Source organism: Taudactylus pleione, unplaced genomic scaffold (assembly GCF_031769625.1).
Source record: "Taudactylus pleione unplaced genomic scaffold, aTauple2 ptg001781l, whole genome shotgun sequence".
In the NCBI taxonomy this organism is placed as follows: domain Eukaryota; kingdom Metazoa; phylum Chordata; class Amphibia; order Anura; family Myobatrachidae; genus Taudactylus; species Taudactylus pleione.
The window spans coordinates 961,593-986,566 of NW_028286178.1; the positions used below are offsets into that span (position 1 = coordinate 961,593).

Consider the following 24,974-nt stretch of genomic DNA (forward strand, 5'->3'; position numbering starts at 1 on the left):
ATTGAAACCTCAATCTGTAATAATGTAGAATATGGATAGCTTAGATTTAGGCATAATGAGAACCACCTGTAAGATATCTTGGTATATTCGAATATGGAATCATACTGATATATAATATATACATACACAGATGGTGTAATGGTTAGCATTTCTGCCTCACAGCACTGAGGTCATGGCTTCAATTCTTAATACGGCCCTAACTGTGTGGAGGTTGTATATTCTGGGTTCAATTCTCACTACGGCCATAATTGTGTGGAGTTTGTATATTCTCCCTGTGATTGCGTGGTTTTCTCCGGGTACTCCGGATTCCTCCCAAATTTCCAAAAATATACTGGTAGGTAAATTGGCTCCAAACAAAATGAACTCTAGTGTGTGAGCAAATGGTAGGGAATATAGTGTAATATCCACTGATGTGAATGGCAAAATATTCTTTGTAAAGCATTCCAGAATATGTGTGCGCGCTATATAAATAAAGAATATACATACATACACATATAAACAAAAAGGTATAAAATCACATAAGTGAAGTCACACAGAGGATTATAACATATCTTGGTGGTCGGTAGGACCAGGTGACTCTTGTCTATCTAGTCTAGAAGACCACAGAGATATCAGGTGATAGTGATGAGTTTTATTGATTAGTTGAAACCATCTTAGTGAAGCGAATTCAGTTAGCACATCCAGATCAACTACTGATGACACAGACAGCGAAATCTGTCACTGCCCCTAGGGGTGTTACTATTAAATACTATAAATTTTTATTGCATCTTTATCAAGCCCTATATTAATTATGTATCATTGTTTAGATTTCTCTAGCACTGTATAGCCCTCCTCTTTTTTTTTTTTTTTTTTAATAATATTTTTATTGATATTAGTGCATAAAATTTGACAGAGAACATATTTCTCAACATACAATAGTAACAATACCATATCGTGGCAATGTAGAAAAGTAAAAAAAAACAAACAAACAAACAAACAAAAACACATGGCATAGAATGATAAAAAGAAAGCATTCTCCTCTCTATAGTCAGTAATTTAAAGAATTCATACAGAAAACAGAGTATGAACCATTTAAGAACGATTTTGTATAAAATATTCCCATACAACCTAATTGATTTATGCGTGACATGGTTTATCCTTAGAATGGTGGGTGACCTTTCTCTAGTATCTCCATATTATACCATGTGGTCATAACTGCCACTCTACGTATATTTTCTTTGAGAGATGGAGATAGATTATTGATATAGGGGAGCCATATTTCAAAGAAGTTCTTTGCATTATTTTCAATATCGAGTGAACTTTCCACCCAATCCATCTGATAGAGATACATTAGTCTCGGTAGCATAAGCGTTAAAGGAATGGGATTAGGATCAATCCACTGTGACAAGATAGTTTTTTTTGCTGTTCCCGCCACCCTGGCTAATAATAAACGTTTTCCTTTTGTTAGTCTTGGTTGTGTCTCATTAGAATAATGGTTCCATAGCACCCATGCCATTGATATCTCAAAGGAAATATGTAATATATTATTTATATAGGATTGTACTTCTTTCCAAAAAATCTGGACAATCTCACACGACCACAAGCAATGAACTATGTCAGCATTGGGAGCTGAGCATTTAAAACAATTAGAATTGTCTGATATTCCTGTTAAATGTCTAAGTTTTGGTGTGTAGTACGCTCTATGCAATATTTTATAGTGCATCTCAGCATATGAAGATGAGACTAGCTGCTTATTTAGTGTATTCCAGGATGTAATGATGCATTGGAGCGTTAATTCCGGAAATGTATCTGACCATTTGGCTAAGCCTGTATCTACCTTAGCAAGATCCAAACGTCTTCGTACATAATCATAGAGCATTGAAGTAGACCATGGATCTCCCATCCTGCTCCTCACTACAGTGTCTAGAACATTGACTCTATTCAATTGATCAAGTTGCGACATTTTTTTTAAAATATAGCTTCTTACTTGAAAATAAGCAAATATTGGAAAATTAATATTAGGATAACGCTCCTTAAGTACAGACAAAGACAGTATTGTGGAACAGTCTTCATCTAAAAATTTGTAGATCGAGCTAAGTCCCCGAAGATTCCAGTCCCTAAAAGTCCTTGCAGATATATCATCTTGTAGAGTGACATCACAAAAAATAGTTTGAAACAAAGACTCTGTGTGTGAAAGATGAAGTCTCTTCCTCAACAGTCGCCAAGCAGAACAAGTAGTATTTAGCAGAGGGTTGCATTTAATCTCTGGAGCAATTTGTGAGGGCAGAGTATGTAATAGATTAACCAAATTACACTCAGGGCTGAAAGCCTGATCCAGTTCCTTATATGCAAAACAACTGCTATTCCCTATCCAATCGAGAGCATATCTATAATTGGCTGCAATGGCGTAATCCTGTGCGCATGGTAAATTTACCCCTCCCAATGATAATGGTTGTTGTAACTTTAATAACGAAATTCTGGGTCGTTTGTTAGCCCATATAAATTTGGATAGTGCTCCATTAATTAGTTTAACATCAGTTTTTGCTAAAAGAAAAGGAAGCATCTGGAGTGGGTATAATAATCTGGGGAAGGAAATCATTTTATAGAGTTGGCATCTGCCCAAAAAAGATAAAGGCAAATGTTTCCATCGTTCAAAATCTTGTAGCAACTGCTGAACAGAAGGGGTAATATTAGCTGCATATATATTTTCTATCTTATTTGGAAACTTTAGTCCTAAATATGTTAGGTGACCCTGAGCCCATCTAAAGGGAAATTGATCTCCCCATGCTAATCTAGCCTCCGCATACAGTGCTAAAGCTTCAGTTTTGCTAAAATTCACCAGAAAACCTGAGATGTCATGAAAATCTTTTAATATCCTCAATAATGAGGGAAAAGCCTTCTTTGGTTCACTAAAATATACAAGAAGATCATCTGCAAAAGCTGATACCTTAATCATAGAGTTCCCTAGCAAGACTCCCGTCCATAGATCATCTTTGATAAATGTGCGTATTAAAGGGTCTAAAGCAATATCAAAAAGCAATGGGGATAAGGGACATCCCTGACGTGTGCCTCTTGACAAACAAAAGGGAGAAGAGTTCCATCCATTAATTGTCAGGAAGGCAGTGGGGCGTGTATAAATTAATCGAAAAATATTAATAAAGCCGGTACCAAATTGCTGCATGTGTAAGATACGTGATATATGTGACCAGGAGACGCGATCAAACGCCTTATCGGCATCACAACTAACTATTATAGTCTCTCTATTATTTATTTGTTTAGATCGTGTCAAAGCTGCTATCAACATTCGTACATTATGTATAGATGTACGTCCCTTAACAAATCCATTTTGTGCTGGGTGGAGTATCCTAGGAAGAATATTTTGAAGTCTCTGAGCTAGTAACTTAGTGAACAATTTTAAATCCTGGTTTAATAATGATATGGGTCTGTAGGACTGAACTAATGTGGGGTCCTTTCCAGGTTTTGGCAAAACTATAATTCTGGCTTCGTTAAAACCAGTCGGCGGTGGTTTCCCTCCAATAATAGCATTAAATAAGGACAACAAATGTGGCAGCAATTGAGTGGAAAGAATCTGATAATATTCTGCTCCAAAGCCATCAGGTCCTGGGGTCTTACCTTTAGGTAATGTTTTAATTAACTGTATCAATTCCGTCTCCGATATTGGTTCTACCAAAGATTCTCTTTCCTCCTTCGTTAATAATGGCAAACCTGCTTCCCTCAAAAATCTTGTAGCTGACTCAGGAGAATCGGGAGGAGCCGTGTATAATTGTTTATAATATTGTTGAAATTGTTCTAAAATATCGGCTGAACCCGTAACACAATTACCCAAATTATTCTGTAATTGAAGAATATTTGAAGATGTATTGTGGGTTTTGGCTAAGTTTGCTAATAATCTGCCTGGTTTATTACATCCTCTAAAATATTTGTTACGTTGAATATTATGTGAATATTGGGCACGTTCTTCACACAAAAGATCGTATTCATTTTTAGCTTCCACATAACTTCGCCTATTCTCAGGTGTCTCGTTCAGAATGAGTGTGTCATATGTTTTAGTCAAGTGTTTGTTAGAGGAATCCAATTTAGAAGTTAGCAGCTTACGTCTCCTGGCCACATACTCCATAATCTGTCCTCGAAGCACCGGCTTTGAAGTAGCCCAGAATAAGTTAATATCCTCCAAGTGTTCAATATTATCATTTGAGTAATTACAAAATGCTCCTTCTAAATGGGTACGGAAATCATTTGATTTACTCAAATACGCCGGGAATCTCCAATTATATGAAGTATATATGGTGGATTGTAATGAAAGAGTGAACCATATCGGAGCATGATCTGGGACTGCTATGGGTGCTATCCCTGAAGACTCTATCCTTTGATATAAAGAGCGAGATATTAGCCAAAAATCTATTCGTGAAAAAGTGTGATGTGGATGTGAGTAAAAAGTATATTCAGGAGATACTGGATTTTGACATCTCCACGGGTCGCACAGTTGCAGTGAATCTACTAGCAACTGTACAGGGGACACCAAAGCCTCTCTATTTCTACCTGGAATGTTGGATCTATCCAAACCTTGAGATATTACACAATTAAAGTCACCTCCTATAATCAATTCACCTTCCATCCAGTCATTCAGTCTAATATATAAATTTGTGAAGAATACTTTATTTGGACCAGTAGGAGCGTATATAGTAGCCAAGGTATAGATCGAATCATGTAGTGATATCTTTACAAAGAGATATCTACCTTCAGGGTCTATCAATGTGTCTTTAATAGTATATGGGATATTTTTGCGAAAAAGAATCAAAACTCCTCTACGCTTAGACGTGAAGGAGGCAGCTTTATAGTCACCTATCCATGTATCTCTTAATTTATTGGGGTCTCTAGAATTCCAATGCGATTCTTGCAAAAATGCCACATCCGGTTTCATGCTTTTTAAATGTTTAAGGACCTTACGTCTCTTGACAGGCGTATTTAATCCCTCCACATTCCATGAAATGAATTTAAGTACTGACTTAACCCTCGTGGAATCTGAAGAAATCACTGCCATATCAACCTATTCCCACTCTGGGTGCTGAACAGTAAATAATCCTAATACTTGCACCACCCCCACCCGTCCCAGCGAGCAGGTATCGGGGTAAGAGAACACACTTTTCACGAAACCACGTCATGATAAATATAACAAAGAGAACACATATCTCCGTAAATAACCATGTAAGTAACAAATAAAATTTTCGTGAATTTTTACGAACCCAATAGTGCGATTGGAATAATCGCCTTATATAACAATGATATAAAAAACGTTTAGAAAAGAGAATTGTAATACCTATATAGGTGTCATGAGACCATTGTAAACACAATAAAATTATGTTGCCCAAAAATTTTTCTTGATATAAAAACTCTTGATAAACTAGAAGAGAAACTAGCATGGGATTTGCTAATGGTCCACATTTTGGCCACCCAGAACACCACAGCAATAAAAGTATTACCACTGCAGTATAGTATATCACAAAAAACTGTACCATAATATTAAAATAATTAAATGCAAATATCAACAAACAGATATAGAGAACATTTAGCATATAGAACCTGAATGTACTTCACTCATAGGGAATTCTTCACATATAATGAAGCATCTGTGACCCATCAATCATAACCCTGCGGTGAAGTGTCAGATGGAAGTGAGTCCACAAAGTTCTTTGCAGCTTGTGGTGTTTCAAAGAAATACGTTTTTCCTTCATAGGAAATTCTCAACTTGGCTGGATATAATAAGGCGAAGCGGTGTCCCCTTTCAAATAAACTTTTGCAGATAGGAGCGTATTCCTTTCTTTTTGTTGCAACCATATAAGAGAAGTCTTGGAACAGGAGTATCTTAGCTCCCTGATATCGTAGCTCTGATTGTTTTCTGTATGCTTCCATTAGTCGAGCTTTGTCAGCATAATTCAATACTCTCATAATAACAGGTCATGGTCTGTTTCTGGTGTTTTGTCTGTCTGGACCAATACGATGGACCCGTTCCACCATCAGCACTCCCTGGTCAGGGACACTCTTTAATTCACGAGGCAACCATTCAGAAACAAGTGTCATCAACTCAGTAGTTTTAATGGTCTCAGAGAGACCAATTATGCGCACGTTATTCCTCCTGTTTCTATTTTCAAGATCTTCCAACTTATCTTGCATGGATACTGCTGCCTTTTCTTGGGTTAAGAAGTCAGCCTTAAGTACAACAAGCTCATCCTCCAAGTCTGAAATCCTTTGTTCCGCCTCTGAGATACGTTGATCATGTTGTGTCAATTGTGTCAAGGCTGAGTCTAAAGAGTCTTTCAATGGGGCTAATTTTTGATCCAATAATGAAGCTAAGATGTTGGTAATCTCATGTGTTGTGAGAGGGCCAGCAGTACTGTTGGTTCCAGCATCTGACTCCCGGTCCCTAGGGCTACTTCCCGGGCTAGCATTCTGAGAAGTCGGGGAAGATGAGGAGGCGGCCGATGGAGCCTCTCGTCCCCTGCCCCTTCCTGTCTGATGTCCCTTAGGACCTCTAGGTGTTTTGACCACATGTCGATCCATAGCGCTATCTGACTGTTAACAGTAAGGATTATGACGAAAGTGTGTACAGTCAATTGATGTAAATGTCTGTTGCCCTTGTTATTGGGCTCTGATTCTGGTGTTCTGGGAGTGTGTGGAAAGGATGATAGCCCACTACTTCTTACCAGGACCCCCACGGAAGATTAGTGATAAACGTCCACTTTTCTTACTACTCGTCTCAATTGGATAAGACAGTTGTGTTTTAATATAGACTCCGTGAGCCAGCAGTCTCTCAAATAGCACCGCCCACCAGATTTCAGCATTGACTTTCTTTGTAAAATTAAGTTTTTAGTATATGATGACTGTATTCACTCTTTTGATTTGAGATAGACAGCTGTTCAATGTGGCCGGAGGTAATGTGGTATCTGATGAAAGATTATGTCAGAGCAAACAGCAGTACAAACGCAGCTTATAACTGCAGCATCTTCAGAGAAAAGCAGTTAGGCCGTGTAACTACAAGTTGCAGTGTCTACCTGGGGGGGAAACCCCAGCAGGGAAAACCCACACAGGAAAGTCCTTTATGAAGTTTTGTCTTGTCAAAGATAAATTTATGGGAGGTCTATCTCCAGGTCACAAAGGGAAGCCTTTTAACCAGCACATAATGGGGGGAAGCTGCTGTATATAGAGAAAGCCCAGTAGTGTATGTGAGTTATCCAGGAGTTTGTACTCCTCAGCATAGACCCATGGGTCTTATTCAGCCAAGGGAGAGCCAGATGCTATAGGTATGTCCCCCAGAGCACTCAACCCCTAAGTCTGGCCCAGTCCTGGATGCAGGCAAGTCTCGGAGTCCGTCCTCAAAACGGTGGCCCCCCGCGAGATGCGGCTCCGACCGCGGGCGTTTTCCGGCTGTTGGCGGTTTAAATTCACCCACCGCCTGTCTCCACGTCCCCAGCAGAGCCCAGCGGAGGGTCAGGGAGACCGTGGAGATGTCCGGCGATGGCGCGGCAACTCCGCCGAATCCGCGGGCTCACAAATCTAGTCCCCGGCTTCTGGAGGTGCAGTAGGCCGCAATGACGCCGGAGCCGGAGGTCACCCCAGGAACGAACAGGAACGAACAGCGGGGCTCAGTAGAACATGCGGCGGCTCAGGGTAATCGATAGGGCCCCCCAACACAGCCGGTATTTAGGTATTGGTGTCCTTTTAGTGGGGTTTCAGAGGAGCCGATCTGGGACACGTCTTCCTCCCTCAGATGTCAAGCCACGCCCCAGCCCTCCTCTTTTTATATTGACACACATCCCAATTATCTGCGGATGGATAACTTAAACTGTTACTGTGTGGCTGGAGTGTTGATACAACCCTGTTTTGTATCAGCTCAGAAAAATGCTTTTCTCCTATGTGACAGGTGATGTCTAACAAGATGTGATTTTTCTGTAAAACATTTTCCACACTCAGAGCATGGAAATGGTTTCTCACCTGTGTGACGTCTCTGATGTGTAACAAGATCTGATTTCTGTGTAAAACATTTCCCACATTCAGAACATGGAAATGGCTTCTCACCTGTGTGACATCTCTGATGTGTAACAAGAACTGATTTCCGTGTAAAACATTTCCCACATTCAGAACATGGAAATAGTTTCTTACCTGTGTGACTTCTCTGATGTGTAACAAGAAACAATTTACATGTAAAACATTTCCCACACTCAGAACAGGCAAACACTGTAGCAGGTGTATGAGCTGCACTATGTGTAACAAAAGCTGAGGTATCAGAAGAACAGTCCTCGTGATTACAGGGATCATATGATATATCTGCACTGTGAGGTACTGGATGTTTATTAAGTATAACTGATTTGTCTCCTGGAGATTCCTGTGTGATGTTATCTTCTATCTTAATATCTGTAGACAAGATGAGATCTCCCTCCAAGTCATTCCTGCTTGTGCGTCCATCTGCTGGGAATACAATAAATGTATTATGAGATCTTTATACAGCTCAAACACATTACCAGCACTTTACAGAGAATATTTGTCCGTTCACATCAGTCCCTGCCACAGTGCAGTTTAAAATCTAGAATCCCTACCACATGGATACACATGTACCCACACAAAGATAATTTTGTGTCAGAAGCCAAGCAACCTACCACTATGATTTTTGGAGGGTTTGAAGGAAAAACATACAAACTCCACATAGATATGCAGATGGTACATCACCAATGGAAATCTCACCCCGAATGCAGACTTTGCAGGGTAACGTTCCCTAGCCATCATCACAGCGCAGGAAGCCTCATTAGCCAGTGATGGTGGTGAACCACAATATCCATCTAGACCACCCTCACGCATACACACGGGAAACATGTGGGCTAATCACCAACTGCGTCACTACACAAAGTTCCCCAGGATATATATGTAGCAAAATCAGCCTCTATATGGTCCTCTGGTCATCCTCAGGGAGAGAAGCCCCACCAGAGTCATGTTACTAAATTAGGGTAATGAGTCACTGTATATAACCGCTGAGAGGGAAGGAGAGCGATAGGACAGAGCAACACAGAATGATGGCGGCACAGAGCGGGGGGCAGCAGCACAGGGTAGGGGAATGGTACAGGGCACAGAGAGGGGAGGCAGCAGGACAGGGTAGCGGAATGGCGCAGGGCACAGAGTGGGGGAGGCAGCAGAACAGGGTAGGGGAATAGCACAGGGCACAGAGTGGAGGAGGCAGCAGGACAGGGTAACGGAATGGCGCAGGGCACAGAGCGGGGGAGGCAGCAGAACAGGGTAGGGGAATGGCACAGGTGTAAAGCGGGGGAGGCAGAGGGACAGGGTACTAGAAAGGCGCAGGGCACAGATGGGCAACAGCAGAAAAAGCAAAACAGAAGGACAGAGCAGGATTCAGAGACAGGTCAGCAGATAAAGCGCAACAGTACAGAGCATCTAAGCAGAGAGACTGGAGGAAGCCATTGTGCAATGACGGGTGTGTGGTTATAGCTCTGTGTGTGTGTGAGAAGGTGGAGTTCATGTGACGTGTGCATTGTGATGTGTAGTATGCAGCACATTGAAAATCAGTCACATATTACTCAAGTAAGATAATGGCTATTACATGTAGCTGTGCATGAGAAGGATCATGGGGTCTCATTACCTTAGCCAGTGATTTAATCATTATAGTGACATCCCATGTACTGATATACAAGATACACCAGAGAGAGGAGACTGGTCAGATATCTGGGCTGGTAACACACAGTGACATGATGTGAGGAGGAGAGCAGGAGTATAATAGGGGCTGATGGCTCCTGATGTATGAGATACACCAGAGAGTGTGGGGAGGAGACTGGTCAGATCTCTGGGCTAGTAACACATAGTGACATGATGTGAGGGGGAGAGCAGGAGTATAATAGGTGCTGATGGCTCCTGATGTATGAGATACACCAGAGAGTGTGGGGAGGAGACTGGTCAGATCTCTGGGCTGGTAACACACAGTGACATGATGTGAGGGGGAGAGCAGGAGTATAATAGGGGCTGATGGCTCCTGATGTATGACATACACCAGAGAGTGTGGGGAGGAGACTGGTCAGATCTCTGGTCGGGTAACACACAGTGACATGATGTGAGGGGGAGAGTAGCAGTATAATAGGGGCTGATGGCTCCTGATGTATGAGATACACCAGAGAGTGTGAGGAGGAGACTGGTCAGATCTCTGGTCTGGTAACACACAGTGACATGATGTATGGGAGGAGAGCAGGAGTATAATAGGGGCAGAGGAGGGTGTAGAATAAGATTGTAGTGACTGAATTATTATTCATGTTTACTTATAATAAGCCAATCTTAGTGCTATATGCAAGATATGTAGTTATTAACATGTCCCACACACATTGGAGCTTACTATCTAAATACCCGAACACACAGGTGCATTGTGTGAGAAGTCAATTAACATACCAGTATTTTGGGGGGATTTGAAAGGAAATCCACTCAAAACGGGTAGAACACACAAACTCCACACATATAATAAGATGGTTAAAATCTAACTGAACACTATACCATGGTGCAGAGAATGTGACTATTCTGTAATAAGTGTTTATTACTCACCTGTGCTGATATCTGTAGGGATTTCCTCCTTCTTACACTGCTGATCACTTCTCACATATGTCTCTTCTTCTCCCTCTATATTTTCTGCCTTTATATCAGTCACATACGTCTTTTCTTCTCCCTCAATATCTTCTACCTTGATATCAGTCACATACGTCTCTTCTTCTCCCTCTATATCTTCTGTCTTCATATCAGTCACATATGTCTCTTCTTCTCCCTCTACTTCTTCTACTTTGATATCAGTCAGATCTTCACTCTAAATGACCCATAAAATAATAACACTTTAAAATGTATGTTCCATTAAGAATATTAGTGTATTAGATGCACACAGGTCAGAAAATGAAATATTGGATTTTTATACTTACATTATGTATCCTTCTATCTCAGTCCTCTGAGGGACACTGGATACTATGAGGTACAGTGGGCTTCATTCAGAGGTGGCCATACGGTCTACGACCGCACGGCCGCCTCGATGTTTGTCCAGTGCGCACGAGGGAGCCGGCACCTTCGTGCGCATGTGTGAGACCCGCTACGACCGACAGCGCCGGTCGTAGCGGGTCTCTTTCCAAAGGGGGCGAGCTTTCGATGTTGATTGACAGCTCGCCCCGTTTGGAAGGTGGGCCGGGGGGGTGGCAGCCCAAACGGAGGCGTTCCCATGGGAACGCCTGCCGTTTGGGGGAGGCCCCACTGACATCACTAGTGATGTCAGTGGAGAGCTTCCGGCTCTGACAGAGCCAGAAGCTCTCCGGGGCTTACGACAAGTGAGACCCTACCCTAGGGTCTCGTCGTAAGCCCCGATGGTCGCTGACCATCGCGACCATCACCCTAGCGGTCATTAGAGCTGTGGGTGTAAACCCACAGCCTAACGACTGAAACAGAGGCGGCCGGTCAGGATGCAAGCGGTCGCCCAGTTTCTGAGCGACCGCTTGCATCCTCCGACTGCCTCTGAATGAGTGCCAGAGTGTGGAGACAGAAGCATGGTCACTTTATATTAACTGGAAAACATCTATAAGTGCTGGTGTTTCTGCACTGTGTACAGATCCCAGCTGGTGTGTGACTACCCGCTTCTGCTCTTCCTGCTGATACAGTGTACAGATCCCAGCTGGTGTGTGACTACCCTCTTCTGCTCTTCCTGCGGATACAGTGTACAGATCCCAGCTGGTGCGTGACTACCCGCTTTTGCTCTTCCTGCTGATACAGTGTACAGATCCCAGCTGGTGTGTGACTACCCGCTTCTGCTCTTCCTGCTGATACAGTGTACAGATCCAAGCTGGTGTGTGACTACCCGCTTCTGCTCTTCCTGCTGATACAGTGTACAGATCGCAGCTGGTGTGCGACTACCCGCTTCTGCTCTTCCTGCCGATACAGTGTACAGATCCCAGCTGGTGTGCAACTACCCGCTTCTGCTCCTCCTGCTGATACAGTGTACAGATCCCAGCTGGTGTGTGACTACCCGCTTCTGCTCTTCCTGCTGATACAGTGTACAGATCCCAGCTGGTGTGTAACTACCCGCTTCTGCTCTTCCTGCTGATACAGTGTACAGATCCCAGCTGGTGTGTGACTACCCGCTTCTGCTCTTCCTGCTGATACAGTGTACAGATCCAAGCTGGTGTGTTACTACTCGCTTCTGCTCTTCCTGCTGATACAGTGTACAGATCCCAGCTAGTGTGCGACTACCGGCTCCTGCTCCTCCTGCACATAGTGTACAGTTCCCAGCTGGTGTGTGACTACCCGCTTCTGCTCTTCCTGCTGATACAGTGTACAGATCCCAGCTGGTGTGTGACTACCCGCTTCTGCTCTTCCTGCTGATACAGTGTACAGATCCCAGCTGGTGTGTGACTACCCTGTTCTGCTCCTCCTGCAGATAGTATACAGGTCCCAGCTGGTGTATGTCTGCCCGCTATTGCCACTGAAATCCTCCCCTTAACCTCACTGGTTAAGTTTACACCCAGGTTATTTGACACACTGTGCGCCTGATTCAGAGCTGGCGTTTTTCTTTTTTTTTTTGTGCGGTCTCCTGGCCGGTCGCTTAGCTGTGGGTGACCACCCACAGCTATTGCGAGCGGCCAGGTGATGGTCTCGACCATCGCGGCTAGCGACTAGACCCTTGTGGTAGGGTCTCATTCCCGCAAGCCCCAGTGCGCTTTCGGCTCTATTAGAGACGGAAGCTCACCCACTGACATCACTCGTGATGTCAGTGGGGCCGCCCCCAAATGGCAGGCGTTCCTTCGGGAACACCTCCGTTTGGCCAGCCACCCCCCCTGCCCGCCTCCAAAATGGGGCAAGCTGTCAATCAAAATCGACAGCTGCCCCGCTTTGGTGCGAGACCTGTAGTGACAGAGCGCCCGTTGCTATCCGGGTCTCGCACATGCGCACGTCGGAGCCAGCTCCGGTGTGCGCATGCGCAGTGGCCAAACATCGACCCGCTCGCGAGCGCATCTGAATCAGGCCCTGTGTCTTTGAAAAACTTCCCAAGCTAGAAATATATAATATGAACCAAGATAGGTGGGAACACTGGGCCGCCATGGAGTGCTGGGAGAAATAGGAATTATCAGGTACATAAATCACTATTTTCGCCTTTAGTCCTCCTTGGCAGCCCTTACCATAGGACGTACAAAGGCTATACAATAGCGAAGACTACAAAGATACATATAAAGCAACATATGCTGCATACTAATAAATTTTTTTCTACGATCCCCCATGGCAACCGTTACAATGGGATAACATTCCACCTCCTATAGTTTAGACAGGATGTTTTCTAGGGACCGCCCACCTGCTGGTATATAGCCTCACTCCTCTTCTTCCCTCTGTGTCTTTTCTTCTGTCTCGTAGTGAGTGGAGATTGTGTAGGAAAGTTTATTTTTTTCTGTCAGGGGTTACCTCCCTTTTTTAGCCAGCATAGGTGTGTTTCCCGTGACTGTGCGGGGTGGCACCTCGAGGGAGAGAATACAGCCCCTGGGAGTGTGGCCTTTACAGAATCCTGCCCAAAAAGTGTGCTGCCGGGAGTGTACTAACAGTCACCCTGGACAATGGCCACGGTGTTGGGAGCGTGGCCTTTTCAGATTCCTGCCCATACTGCCGCTGGAGGGGCTGGAACTTTCTATCCAAGCGGCCATTTGACTTACCCATGTGGCTGCTGGAGAGCCAGGACATCGGGTGTATGAACAGAGCAGTTCCCTGCTACTTCAGGGATCGTGGAAGACCCACAGTGCACAGCGGGTTAGATGTGTCCTAGGATGCCGAGCGGGTCAGGTCGCGCATGTGCAGCAGCTAACCAAGGGAACTCTGCCTCTTTATAGATGACGCCGGCTACCACAGAGCAAACATAGTAACTGAGTTGTGGCTGTGAATTGCTACTGAGCTGCTTACTGGATTGAACCTCTGCTAAGAAATGGATAAAGAACCTTTCCCCATAAGCCTTATAATGCCCACAAGTGGTAAGTCCTTTTCTAAAGAGCTTGGTTTTACTCTGTTATTTTTAGGTAGTGACAGGTTTTATTGTTATATTCAGTGTGTCTGCAGTAACTTTAGGACCTAGAAAAAAGGGGCTAAGGAGAAGCATTTATCCTTAACATGTGCTGTCTGTGATACGGTTTTTCCTGGGACTCTGGATAAAACTTTGTGTGGGGATTGTGAGGACAATCCAGTTTCTATTGCTAATCAGTCTAAGCAGCTTCAGGAGTCAATGGAATGGATGAAGAAAACTTGTGTGTCCAGAGAAGAGCTTTTGGGGATGCAGAGTGTTAAAAGGTCTAGATCTCAGATCTTGGATCTCCTCCGAATGATGAGGCTTGGGGCGACATGAGACTGGGATAGCCAAAGTTCTATTGCAACCAAAATCAAGGAGACTGCATATAAAATTTATTATAGGTGGTATTATACTCCTGAAAGACTTCATAGAATGTTTCTATCTTCTTCACCCGATTGTTGGCAGGACTGTGGCTGCAGGGGCACTATGGCCCTCATTCAGAGCCGTACGCTCTGAGCAGAGCGCACGCTCTGAATGAGGGCCGGGCTCCATTTTCATGGAGCGTCCTCCTGGACGCTCGTATAGCTGTGGGTCACCACCCACAGGCTATACGAGCGTGCATTGTGATGGTCGCGATGGTCGAGACCATCGCGACCATCGAATTTGCGAGCCGGAGCCTGCGGTTGAGGTTTTCAACCGCAAGCTCCGGAGTGATTTTGGCTCTATCAGAGCCAAAATCACTCCCACTGACATCACTAGTGATGTCAGTGGGCTGGCTTCTGACGGGAGGCGTTCCCGTGGGAACGCCCCCGTCAGGGAGGCACGCCCCCGGCACGCCCACCAAAGGGGGCGTGCTGTCAATCAACATTGACAGCACGCCCCCTTTGATCGGACACAACGAGCGAAGGACTTTCCTTCGCTCGTCGCGTCTGGCGCATGCGCACGACGGAGCTCCCTCCGTCGTGCGCATGCTCAGTCCATAACATCGACCCACTTGCGAGCGGACAGCCGCTCGCGAGTGGGTCTGAATCAGGCCCTATGATCCATATCTGGTGGACCTGTCCAATTATTGTCCCCTTCTGGGACTCGGTTCATGGACTACTAAATTCTCTTCTGGAAGCTCCAATTTCAAAAAGATCCTTGGATATTTTTATTGTTCTATTCACCCCCGAATATTGGCAAATTTTCAAAAAAATTGGCTGCACACATCCTCGCAGCAGCAAAATCCCTTATTGCTCTAAATTGGAAAAAGACCTCCCCACCACTCCTCTCTGTACTTAGGGATCAGATTTGGCATGTTGCGACCATGGAGGAGATAACTTATTACCTCCATGATCGAGGGCATGTTTTTTCTCAAGTTTGGACTCCTTGGCTGACTGCTGAGTATAGTCCCCCTCTTTCTTCCACACACTCTGTACAGCGACCCATGGGCAACGACTGATGATTACCGTCCAGAAGATGTTTGATATGTATTGGTTCTTTGGAAGATGTGTCGTCTCCTCTTCCCCCCTCCCCCCCTACTTCCTCCTCTCTTACCCTCTGTTTACCCCTCTCTTTTCTACCAAGTATTTTGAGTAGCTTTTCTTTTTCTTTTCTTTGTTTAGTATTGTTTATAAAATTTGGTCTGTATTGGGTCTCTCTGACCCGTTTTTTTCTTATGTACTAAATTGTATTTTGAATGATCAAAGAATTATGAAAAAAAAGGTCTAGATCTCAAACTATCCTAAATTAGGGATAGGTATGGGAGGACAGCGGCATTCAGATGCTCAGAATCCCGAAAGGGGCCAGATAAGTATCAACCCAGCCCATTCACACCCTAACCCTCCTTCCTGCATCCTAACCCTCCCTACCCCAAACTCTAATTCTTCCGGTTAGTGCCTAACCCTCCCCCCTTTGTGCCTAACCTTAACTCCCCCTGGGGGTGCATAACCCTAAGCCCCCCTCTTCACAGCCTAACCCTAGCCTCCCCGTGGTGCCTAAACATAACCTTCCCCCGCTGCAAACAACTACCCGGCCCGCTATACTTACGATCGGGCTGCTGGCTGTCAGGATTCCAGGCGTCGGCATCTCAACTGATGTCGGGATTCCAGCACTGGGATTTTGACTGCCGGCATCCTGATCGGAGGTAAATTGACTACATCCCCCTAAATTATGATGGTGCAGTTTCCTCAGAGGAGCCTTTGGAAGATGAATTATGTGACATTTCCAGTGAATAATCCGGTGAGATAAGGGAATAAGCTAGAATGTTTAATGTTGACCTGGTTGAAAGTATGCTAAAAAAAATATCTAGAAAACCATGAATTATAAAGCAGCTGTGGTTCCTTCAGGGGAACACGATCCGTTATTTGAGGATAGGATAGAAAAAGGTCAATGATTTTCTGTGCATAGAGTAATGAAAGAGTTAATTTCTAAGGAGTGGCAGAATTTGGATAGGAGACAAGAAAAATTGTCCTGGATAGAGCATATGTATCCCTTTAGGGGTGATCAGTTCCTTAATTGGTGTGTAGTTACTAAGGTAGATGCAGCTGTGGCAGAATTAACTTCTAGAACTACGATACCCTGGGAAGATGGTGCAACATTTTGTGGTTCTATGGACAGAAGAATGGAAAATTCTCTTAGAAGATTGCACATTTCTTCTGTGGCGTCTTTAAAATCTGGAGTGGCGACAGCCTCAGTAGCTAGGTCCCTTAGGCTGCGGAGTTCTAATATGCATATGGATCTAGAGGAGAAGATTTCTAAGCCTTATATAATGAGACATTTGTAGATTATGCAAAAGGCCATAGAATTCCTATGTGAAGCATCTCTGGATGTGACATCTTTCTCAGCAAGGTCTCTAGTGTCTGGTGTGTACCAGAAAGGAGAGCTTTATGAATACGAGCTTGGGTGGCAGATGCCCATTCCACGAATAGGCTGGCAACATTACCGTTTGAAGGTACCTTACTATTTAGCGCTGAACTTGATGCTATGACACAGAGATCATCTTTTGAAAAATCAGTCAGGCTGCCTACATCCTCCAGACAACAAATGAGGCTAAAAGTTATAGGCCATGAGTTCCTGCCGGTCAAGATGCCGCTGGTCAGAATACCGACAGTGGAAGTTCAACAGTGAGAATCCTGACACCCATATGTAAGTATAGTAACACTAACCCCTACCCTAACCCTCCCTCCCCAGTGCCTAAACCTAACCTCCCCCTCCCCGCATCCTAAACCTAACCCTCCCCCCTTAGTGCCTAACCCTAACTGTTATGGGGCATCTGAATCATAAACAAGAAGTATTTTATTAATGCAGGACACAGCAAAAATTATGAGATTGGCAGAAAAGAATCTGAAATCTCTAACAGCAATGCATGTGCCTGGGAAACAGAATGTATTGGCAGAATTCCTCAGCAGGAAAGTTCTTCTTCCAGGAGAGCGGGAGATGAATGGCGACGTGTTCCGAATGATTGTAAACAAATTTGGCCAGCCTGATGTGGACTTGATGGCAACACATCTCAACAGGAAGGTAGAAAACTTATTTTCCAAATATTATCTTCCTGAGACAAAAGCAGTGGATGCTCTCTCAATACAATGGAAGTTCCAACTGGGTTATATCTTCCCGCCATTCCCAATAATAGCTTGAGTTTTAAAACAGATGAGAAGACCAGGTGGAGGTAGTGGCGATTCTTTCTTTCTGGCCAAGGAGAGTGTGGTTTGCAACTGCCATATTCTTGGCAGTACAGGAGCTGTGGACTCTGCCAGTGAGGCCAGATCTTCTACATCAGGGGCCAGTTAACCACCCATACCCACAAAAACTCTGAAGGCATGGAGATTAGGCGGAACCAGTTGAAGGATAAAGGCCTAACCGACCAAGTAATCCAAGTCCTGCTGCAAGCAGGGAAGAAATGATAAAGTCTGGAAGAGATTTATTACCTGGAAAGGGTCTGCTGAGGAGGTTACCAAGCCAATAACTCTGCAAGTCTTGCAATTCCTACATGAGAGGTTTTCAAAAAGTCAGACAATTTCACCTATCAAGCAGCATTGAGTGTCCTATTGGATAGAAGGCTGTCAGAAGAAGATTTCATTAAAAGATTCTGCCAGGCTATTAAAAGAATCCGTCCAACCATCAAATCTTTTGTAGCTCATTGGGACTTGAACTTGGCTTTAAATTCCCTAATGATGCATCCATTCCAACCTTTACAGGATGTTCCATTAAAATTTCTGACTTGGAAAATTGTATTTCTTCTCAGTGAGTTGCAACCTTTGTGGGCAAAACAACCTTACTTGATTTTATGTATTATTGAATAAATATTTTGTTATGAATACACCAATCATACCAGCGCAGAATTATATTTGTATAGTCTAGTCTAGTGTTTGTATGAGGTGGGCAATTACCTCTTAATGATTCTGCAGCAGGTGTGGTGGTAATTGAGCTTAGGCATGGAACAAGCACTGAGAATAATTATTCTTGATTTACTTAAATGTTCTGCCCGATAAGGTGGTATTGAGAACAAACCCAGCCTTTCTACCTAAGGTGGTAACATCTTTCAATTGAAATCAAGGGATCATATTACCCTCATTTTATCCTGAGCCTCAGAATGAAAAGGAGGAAAAATGACAAACGTTGGACCTTGTCAGAGAAACAATGAAAGATATTAGAAAATTCAAACACTTGTTGGTTATTCCAGGTGGAATTATAAAAGGTTATGCTCCCACAAAACCATTTCCAGATGGATTAGAGAGCTGATCATATTCCTGTACAAAAATGACGGTCGGAAGGTTCCAGTTGTGATGAAGGCACACTCAACTAGAGCAATGGCTACTTCATGGGTAAGGAAACTCAAGCTTCAGTGAGGGATATGTGTGAAGCAGCCACATGGTCTTCAATTCATATGTTCTCTAAACATTATGCTCTTATGAGTCTTTGTACTAAGCCTTATAGAGAGATAAAGTTCCAACCAATCAGCTCCTGTCACTTTACAGGCTGTTTGAAAAATGGCATTTAGGAGCTGATTGGTTGGTACTTTATCTTCATCCACTTTACCTCTTTCTCTCGAAGTCTTAGTACATAGACCCCTTAATATTTCTACCGCCCACTTTGGGGGTCATGTTCTGCACAGGGCACTTGCTGAATAAGTTGGCATGATAAAGTATCTTGTTGGCGTTACTGACCCGACCCTTATTCTGCTTTGGTATTTCCCATTGTGATGTCTGCCATGGGGGGATCAGAGAAGAAAGTAGCAAATTACACTCACCGATAATTCCATTTCTTCATAGAGACCCCATGGCAGCCTTCAGAATATCCTCCCCTTGTAGTGTTTTCCAGGAACCAATTATACGGAGACACTGGAAAGACACAGAGGAAGGGGGGAGTGAAGATATATACCAGCAGGTGGGCTGTCCCTAGAAAATGTCCTATCTAAACTATAGGGGGAGGGATGTTATCCCATTGTAAAGGCTGACATGGGGTCTCTATGATGAAATGTAATTATCAGTGAGTATAATAATACATTTATTACATGGCTGTGTGGAGAACGTGTCGCACACTGAGAATCAGCAGAGGATAATATATCCCAGTGGTAATGACTAGTGAGGTCATCCAGCTGCCTCTGCTAAGTTCTGTCACTGAGGGCTGTGCTTCCTTTGTCCAAAAAGTTACCTCTGCTCCAGTATAGGGGCTTATTACCACCTCTGGTACCTTATGTGCACATTTCCTGTATCCCTGTGTCATTACTTCTGTGCAACGTATGGAAGGGGCACAAACTTATACACCAGATACACTGTCACAAAGATGAGGTAATCAGTGACCCTGAGAAAAATGTACCCATTGAAGCAAGGTGTGTCAGGGTGGGTGCCCTGTAGACCCTCGAAGACAAAGAGTTAACTAAGGTAAGTCTATCATAACTCTTATTTTCTTCTTCAGGCTCCATGAGGATAAACAGGGATACCATGGGCAGTAAAGCAGTTTTCCCTAAGGGTGAGGACACTCTTGAGCAGAAAGGAGAATCCACCGCCCAAAGGAAGCATCCTGAGAGGCAAACATATCAAAAGCTTAAAACCTGATGAAGGTGTGGACAGAAGACCACACGGCCACCCCCCACCCACAAATGGATGCAGCCTGTCAATCAGGCGAAGGTGTCCAGGGCACTGTAATCCGGGGTGGCAGTGATTTCGCAGTACATGCGCCGTCCACCCACCATCGGGTTTGTGTACAGGTCTAAATCAGACCCCAGGCTTCTAAGAGACCTTGGGGAGATTTATCATAGCCTCTTAAGAGTGAACGAGTAGAGAAGTTGCCCATAGCAACCAATCAACATCCACCTTTTATTTTATAGAATGTATATGATAAATGCTAGCTCACAGCTGATTGGTTGCTCTGAGAAACTCTCCACTCTTTAGGAGCTTTGATATCAGGGCTGTGGGGTCGGGAAGCCAAACCTTCAAGTCAGACTCCTATTAGTAACACCGACCCCACAGCCCTGTGTAATACATCTCCCCCTCCTGCATGGAGACATAGACAGTGACATCCCGACACCTTATAGGAACCTGACATACACAATGTTACAGTCATCACCCAGACACTTCCCCTGGTGTTACTGTATAATGTCCCATTCCCAGCAGTCACCTCTCCAGTCATCACCCATACACATCCCCTGGTGTTACTGTATAATATCCCATTCCCAGCAGTCACCTCTCCAGTCATCACCCAGACACATCCCCTGGTGTTACTGTATAATGTCCCATTCCCAGCAGTCACCTCCCCAGTCATCACCCAGACACATCCCCTGGTGTTACTGTATAATGTCCCATTCCCAGCAGCCACCTCTCCAGTCATCACCCAGACACATCCCCTGGTGTTACTGTATAATGTCCCATTCCCAGCAGTCACCTCTCCAGTCATCACCCAGACACATCCCCTGGTGTTACTGTATAATGTCCCATTCCCAGCAGCCACCTCTCCAGTCATCACCCAGACACATCCCCTGGTGTTACTGTATAATGTCCCATTCCCAGCAGTCACCTCTCCAGTCATCACCCGGACACATCCCCTGGTGTTACTGTATCACGTCCCATTCCCAGCAGTCACCTCCCCAGTCATCACCCAGATACATCCCCTGGTGTTACTGTATAATGTCCCATTCCCAGCAGTCACCTCTCCAGTCATCACTCATACACATCCCCTGGTGTTACTGTATAATGTCCGATTCCCAGCAGCCATCTTTCCAGTCATCACCCAGACACATCCCCTGGTGTTACTGTATAATGTCCCATTCCCAGCAGTCACCTCTCCAGTCATCACCCAGACACATCTCCTGGTGTTACTGTATAATGTCACATTCCCAGCAGTCACCTCTCCAGTCAGCAGCTGAATGATCTTGTTGGTGAGATCCAGGATTTTCTGGTCATTGTGTCTCTCATGTATCAGTAAGTGAGGAGGAGGCACAGTGATGGGGCTCTGGGTCCTGCTGAGTCCTCCTGACACACGGGGACGGCGGCTGGGTGTCTCACACTCTCTTGTTGTCCTCTTCACTGCGGTGTAATCCTGTGTATTGGGGGAGACATCAATTAGGAGGTAAAATAAAAAATGTTGGTGTTATAATTTTTAGTGGTTAATTGTTAAAATTGTGTAAATCTGCACATGCCAATAAGGCCCTGTGTCCTCTGTCTATGGCCGACTCCCATAGATGACTCATATGCTTTGTACAGAGTAGTGCAAACAGCGAGAGGATACTGTAGTGTAAGATCAATAAGAGGATTCAGACCAGCCGCCCACTACACATGGCAGAAACTGTGGCAGAGGTAGGCTAAGCCTGTAATACAATTGTTACTATAAAGGATCTCACAGAAGCTAATGTCCAAAAATAAAATTCACATGTACTCACATGATATCCTAAATGCCTGAGTGCATCACAGAGAAAATAATTGGAGGGGAAAGAGCATCCCAGGATACCTTACCTCCCCAGTCATGTCCCTGTATTATTACTATAGATATAAGTGATGTCACTGTGACACTCCCAGATCACCTCACCTCCCCAGTCATGTCCCTGTATTATTACTATAGATATAAGTGACGTCACTGTGACACTATCAGATCTCCTCACCTCCCCAGTCATGTCCCTGTATTATTACTATAGATATAAGTGATGTCACTGTGACACTCCCAGATCCTCTCACCTCCCCAGTCATGTCCCTGTATTATTACTATAGGTATATAAGTGATGTCACTGTAACACTCCCAGATCCTCTCACCTCCCCAGTCATGTCCCTGTATTATTACTATAGATATAAGTGATGTCACTGTGACACTCCCAGATCCTCTCACCTCCCCAGTCATGTCCCTGTATTATTACTATAGATATAAGTGATGTCACTGTGACACTCCCAGATCCCCTCACCTCCCCAGTCATGTCCCTGTATTATTACTATAGATATAAGTGATGTCACTGTGACACTCCCAGATCCCCTCACCTCCCCAGTCATGTCCCTGTATTACTATAGATATGTGATGTCACTGTGACACCTCCCAGATCCCCTCACCTCCCCAGTCATGTCCCTGTATTATTACTATAGATATAAGTGATGTCACTGTGACACTCCCAGATCCTCTCACCTCCCCAGTCATGTCCCTGTATTATTACTATAGATATAAGTGATGTCACTGTGACACTCCCAGATCCTCTCACCTCCCCAGTCATGTCCCTGTATTATTACTATAGATATAAGTGATGTCACTGTGACACTCCCAGATCCCCTCACCTCCCCAGTCATGTCCCTGTATTATTACTATAGATATAAGTGATGTCACTGTGACACTCCCAGATCCTCTCACCTCCCCAGTCAGCAGGTAGATGATCTCCAGGGTTAGATTTAGTATCCTCTCAGTCATGTGAGTCCTGTCTGTGTCCATCCTCAGTATTTATACAGGACACGTCTCACCCTCACATGACTTCTAGTAAAGACTCTCTGGTTCTTCTTGTGTCTAGTAATAAATATAATAATCATCACAGATTACATGTATCTCTGAGTAATCAATATATTATAATAAATATCACAGGGTATTTGTAATATATACCTGTTAAGTCCTCCTCTTCCCTGAGCCATTTCACACACCTGATACACACTGATCACTATACACAGGTCACACACCTGATACACACTGATCACTATACACAGGTCACACACCTGATACACACTGATCACTATACACAGGTCACACACCTGATAACCAGTGATTACTACACACAGTATAAAATACACAAGTACACAACACCATATGACAAGATATTTCCCCAGGCCAGATCCCTCACAGCCCACCCACCTTTTCCTCCTCATTCCACCCTCAGGTCATTCTCCCCAGTAACCTGGGATAAAGTCTCTGCCCCCATCATCTCTCCCTACTTCTCTGCTCCCCCTCCCCCATTATATGCCCCCGATAGCGCACCACATCTCCCAGCCAGCCTCTCTCCCCCACTACTGCCCTATTCCTCTGTCTCCTAATATCTGGGCGACTTGTGTACAATCATCCATCTTATTTTCTCTGCTCCCACATCTGCAATAATTACTGAGTGTCAGCGGTGTTTTATGGTCTGACTCCGCACCTGGAGTGGAACCATAAGTCCCAGCATGCCCTATCATGCTGGAATCCACAGTAAGCCTACCACTGTAGGATGTACGTTCCATGTGTGACAATTCTCCAGGCCATATTTATGTAGCACAGGGGAGAGGCTGAAGCATTTCTTGGAGGATAATCACTTACAAACTGAGAATCTAGAACAGTGTTTCCCAGCTCCAGCCCCGAAAGGTTCTTAAAAGGGCATGTTTTCCATATCTTCTTGCAGAAGCAGAGGTGCCTGCATCACTGACTAACACAATCTAAACGATCCATAGGTGGTACTTATGATCTCACTGGTGATTCTGGAAGGAGACCTGGAAAACATGCACTGTCATGAATCCCTGAGGACTGGCGCTGGTCCTTACACACATGATGGTAAGAGAGAAAGTGCTGGGAGCAGAGGCGGCTCCATACAGGTTGGTAATAATTAGAGGAATGAAAAGAAAGCTAAGAAATCCTCAGACAGGTGAGGAGTCAGCAGGGCCTATTACAGAGGACGTCTGTGCATCTTATACATCACCCGGTGTATACTATGGTGTCTCTCTGTGTATTCTGTCACTTCCACACTAATAACCACCTACTAAGGGTACTGACCGCCACCTACAGCTGATACGTTCTGTATGGGGGGTCTGAGTGCACCGGACACCTCCCTTTCTCTATAGTCTGTTACCCACCGAGCAGTGACTGCTCCAGCTGTATTATATGTAACACCAGGGTCTGCTGCACCTGTATTATATGTAACACCAAGGTCTGCTCTACCTGTATTATATGTAACACTAATAATCACCTACTAAGGGTACTGACCGCCACCTACAGCTGATACGTTCTGTATGGGGGGTCTGAGTGCACCGGACACCTCCCTTTCTCTATAGTCTGTTACCCACCGAGCAGTGACTGCTCCAGCTGTATTATAGTAACACCAGGGTCTGCTCCACCTGTATTATACCAACACTGATGTCTGATCCACCTGTATTTGATAAGTAACAAAAGAGTCTGCTCCACCTGTAGTATATGAAACACTGGAAGCTGATCCACCTGTATGATGGTAATGCAGCACATAGGTCTGCTTAAGTTATATATGTAACACTGGAGTCTGCTCCACCTGTAATATATGTAACACTGAAATCTAACCTACCTGTATAAAGATAATGCAGCGCCAAAGCTGTATTATAATAACAACAGTCTGCAGTGCATCACCTGTCATATATAACATTGGAGTCTGCTCCCCCTATATAACACAAATAAACACCATTACCTGCTGCCAGACACAACAATGGCCGCTCTCTGCCTCCTCCTCCTCCTGACACTGTATCCAGTAACGTAAGTTGCG

The 24,974-nt window shown here is 44.4% G+C and overlaps 1 protein-coding gene across 2 annotated transcripts; it reads right to left on the minus strand.

Moving 5' to 3' along the window:
- Positions 1 to 7,784: 7,784 nt before the first annotated feature.
- On the minus strand, positions 7,785 to 24,974 carry LOC148436379 (uncharacterized). 2 transcript variants are annotated; one of them, XM_088464983.1, is made up of 5 exons: positions 24,900 to 24,974; positions 22,862 to 23,011; positions 21,383 to 21,574; positions 10,588 to 10,843; positions 7,785 to 8,460 (listed from the first exon to the last, which is right to left on the minus strand). In XM_088464983.1, exons 2-5 carry the CDS (start codon positions 22,937 to 22,939, stop codon positions 7,889 to 7,891), a joined length of 1,098 nt encoding a protein of 365 aa, XP_088321109.1. In that variant the 5' UTR covers positions 22,940 to 23,011; positions 24,900 to 24,974; the 3' UTR covers positions 7,785 to 7,888. The 2 variants fall into 2 exon arrangements, with proteins under 2 accessions (XP_088321109.1, XP_088321108.1); XM_088464982.1 differs by having other exon boundaries at positions 7,785 to 8,463.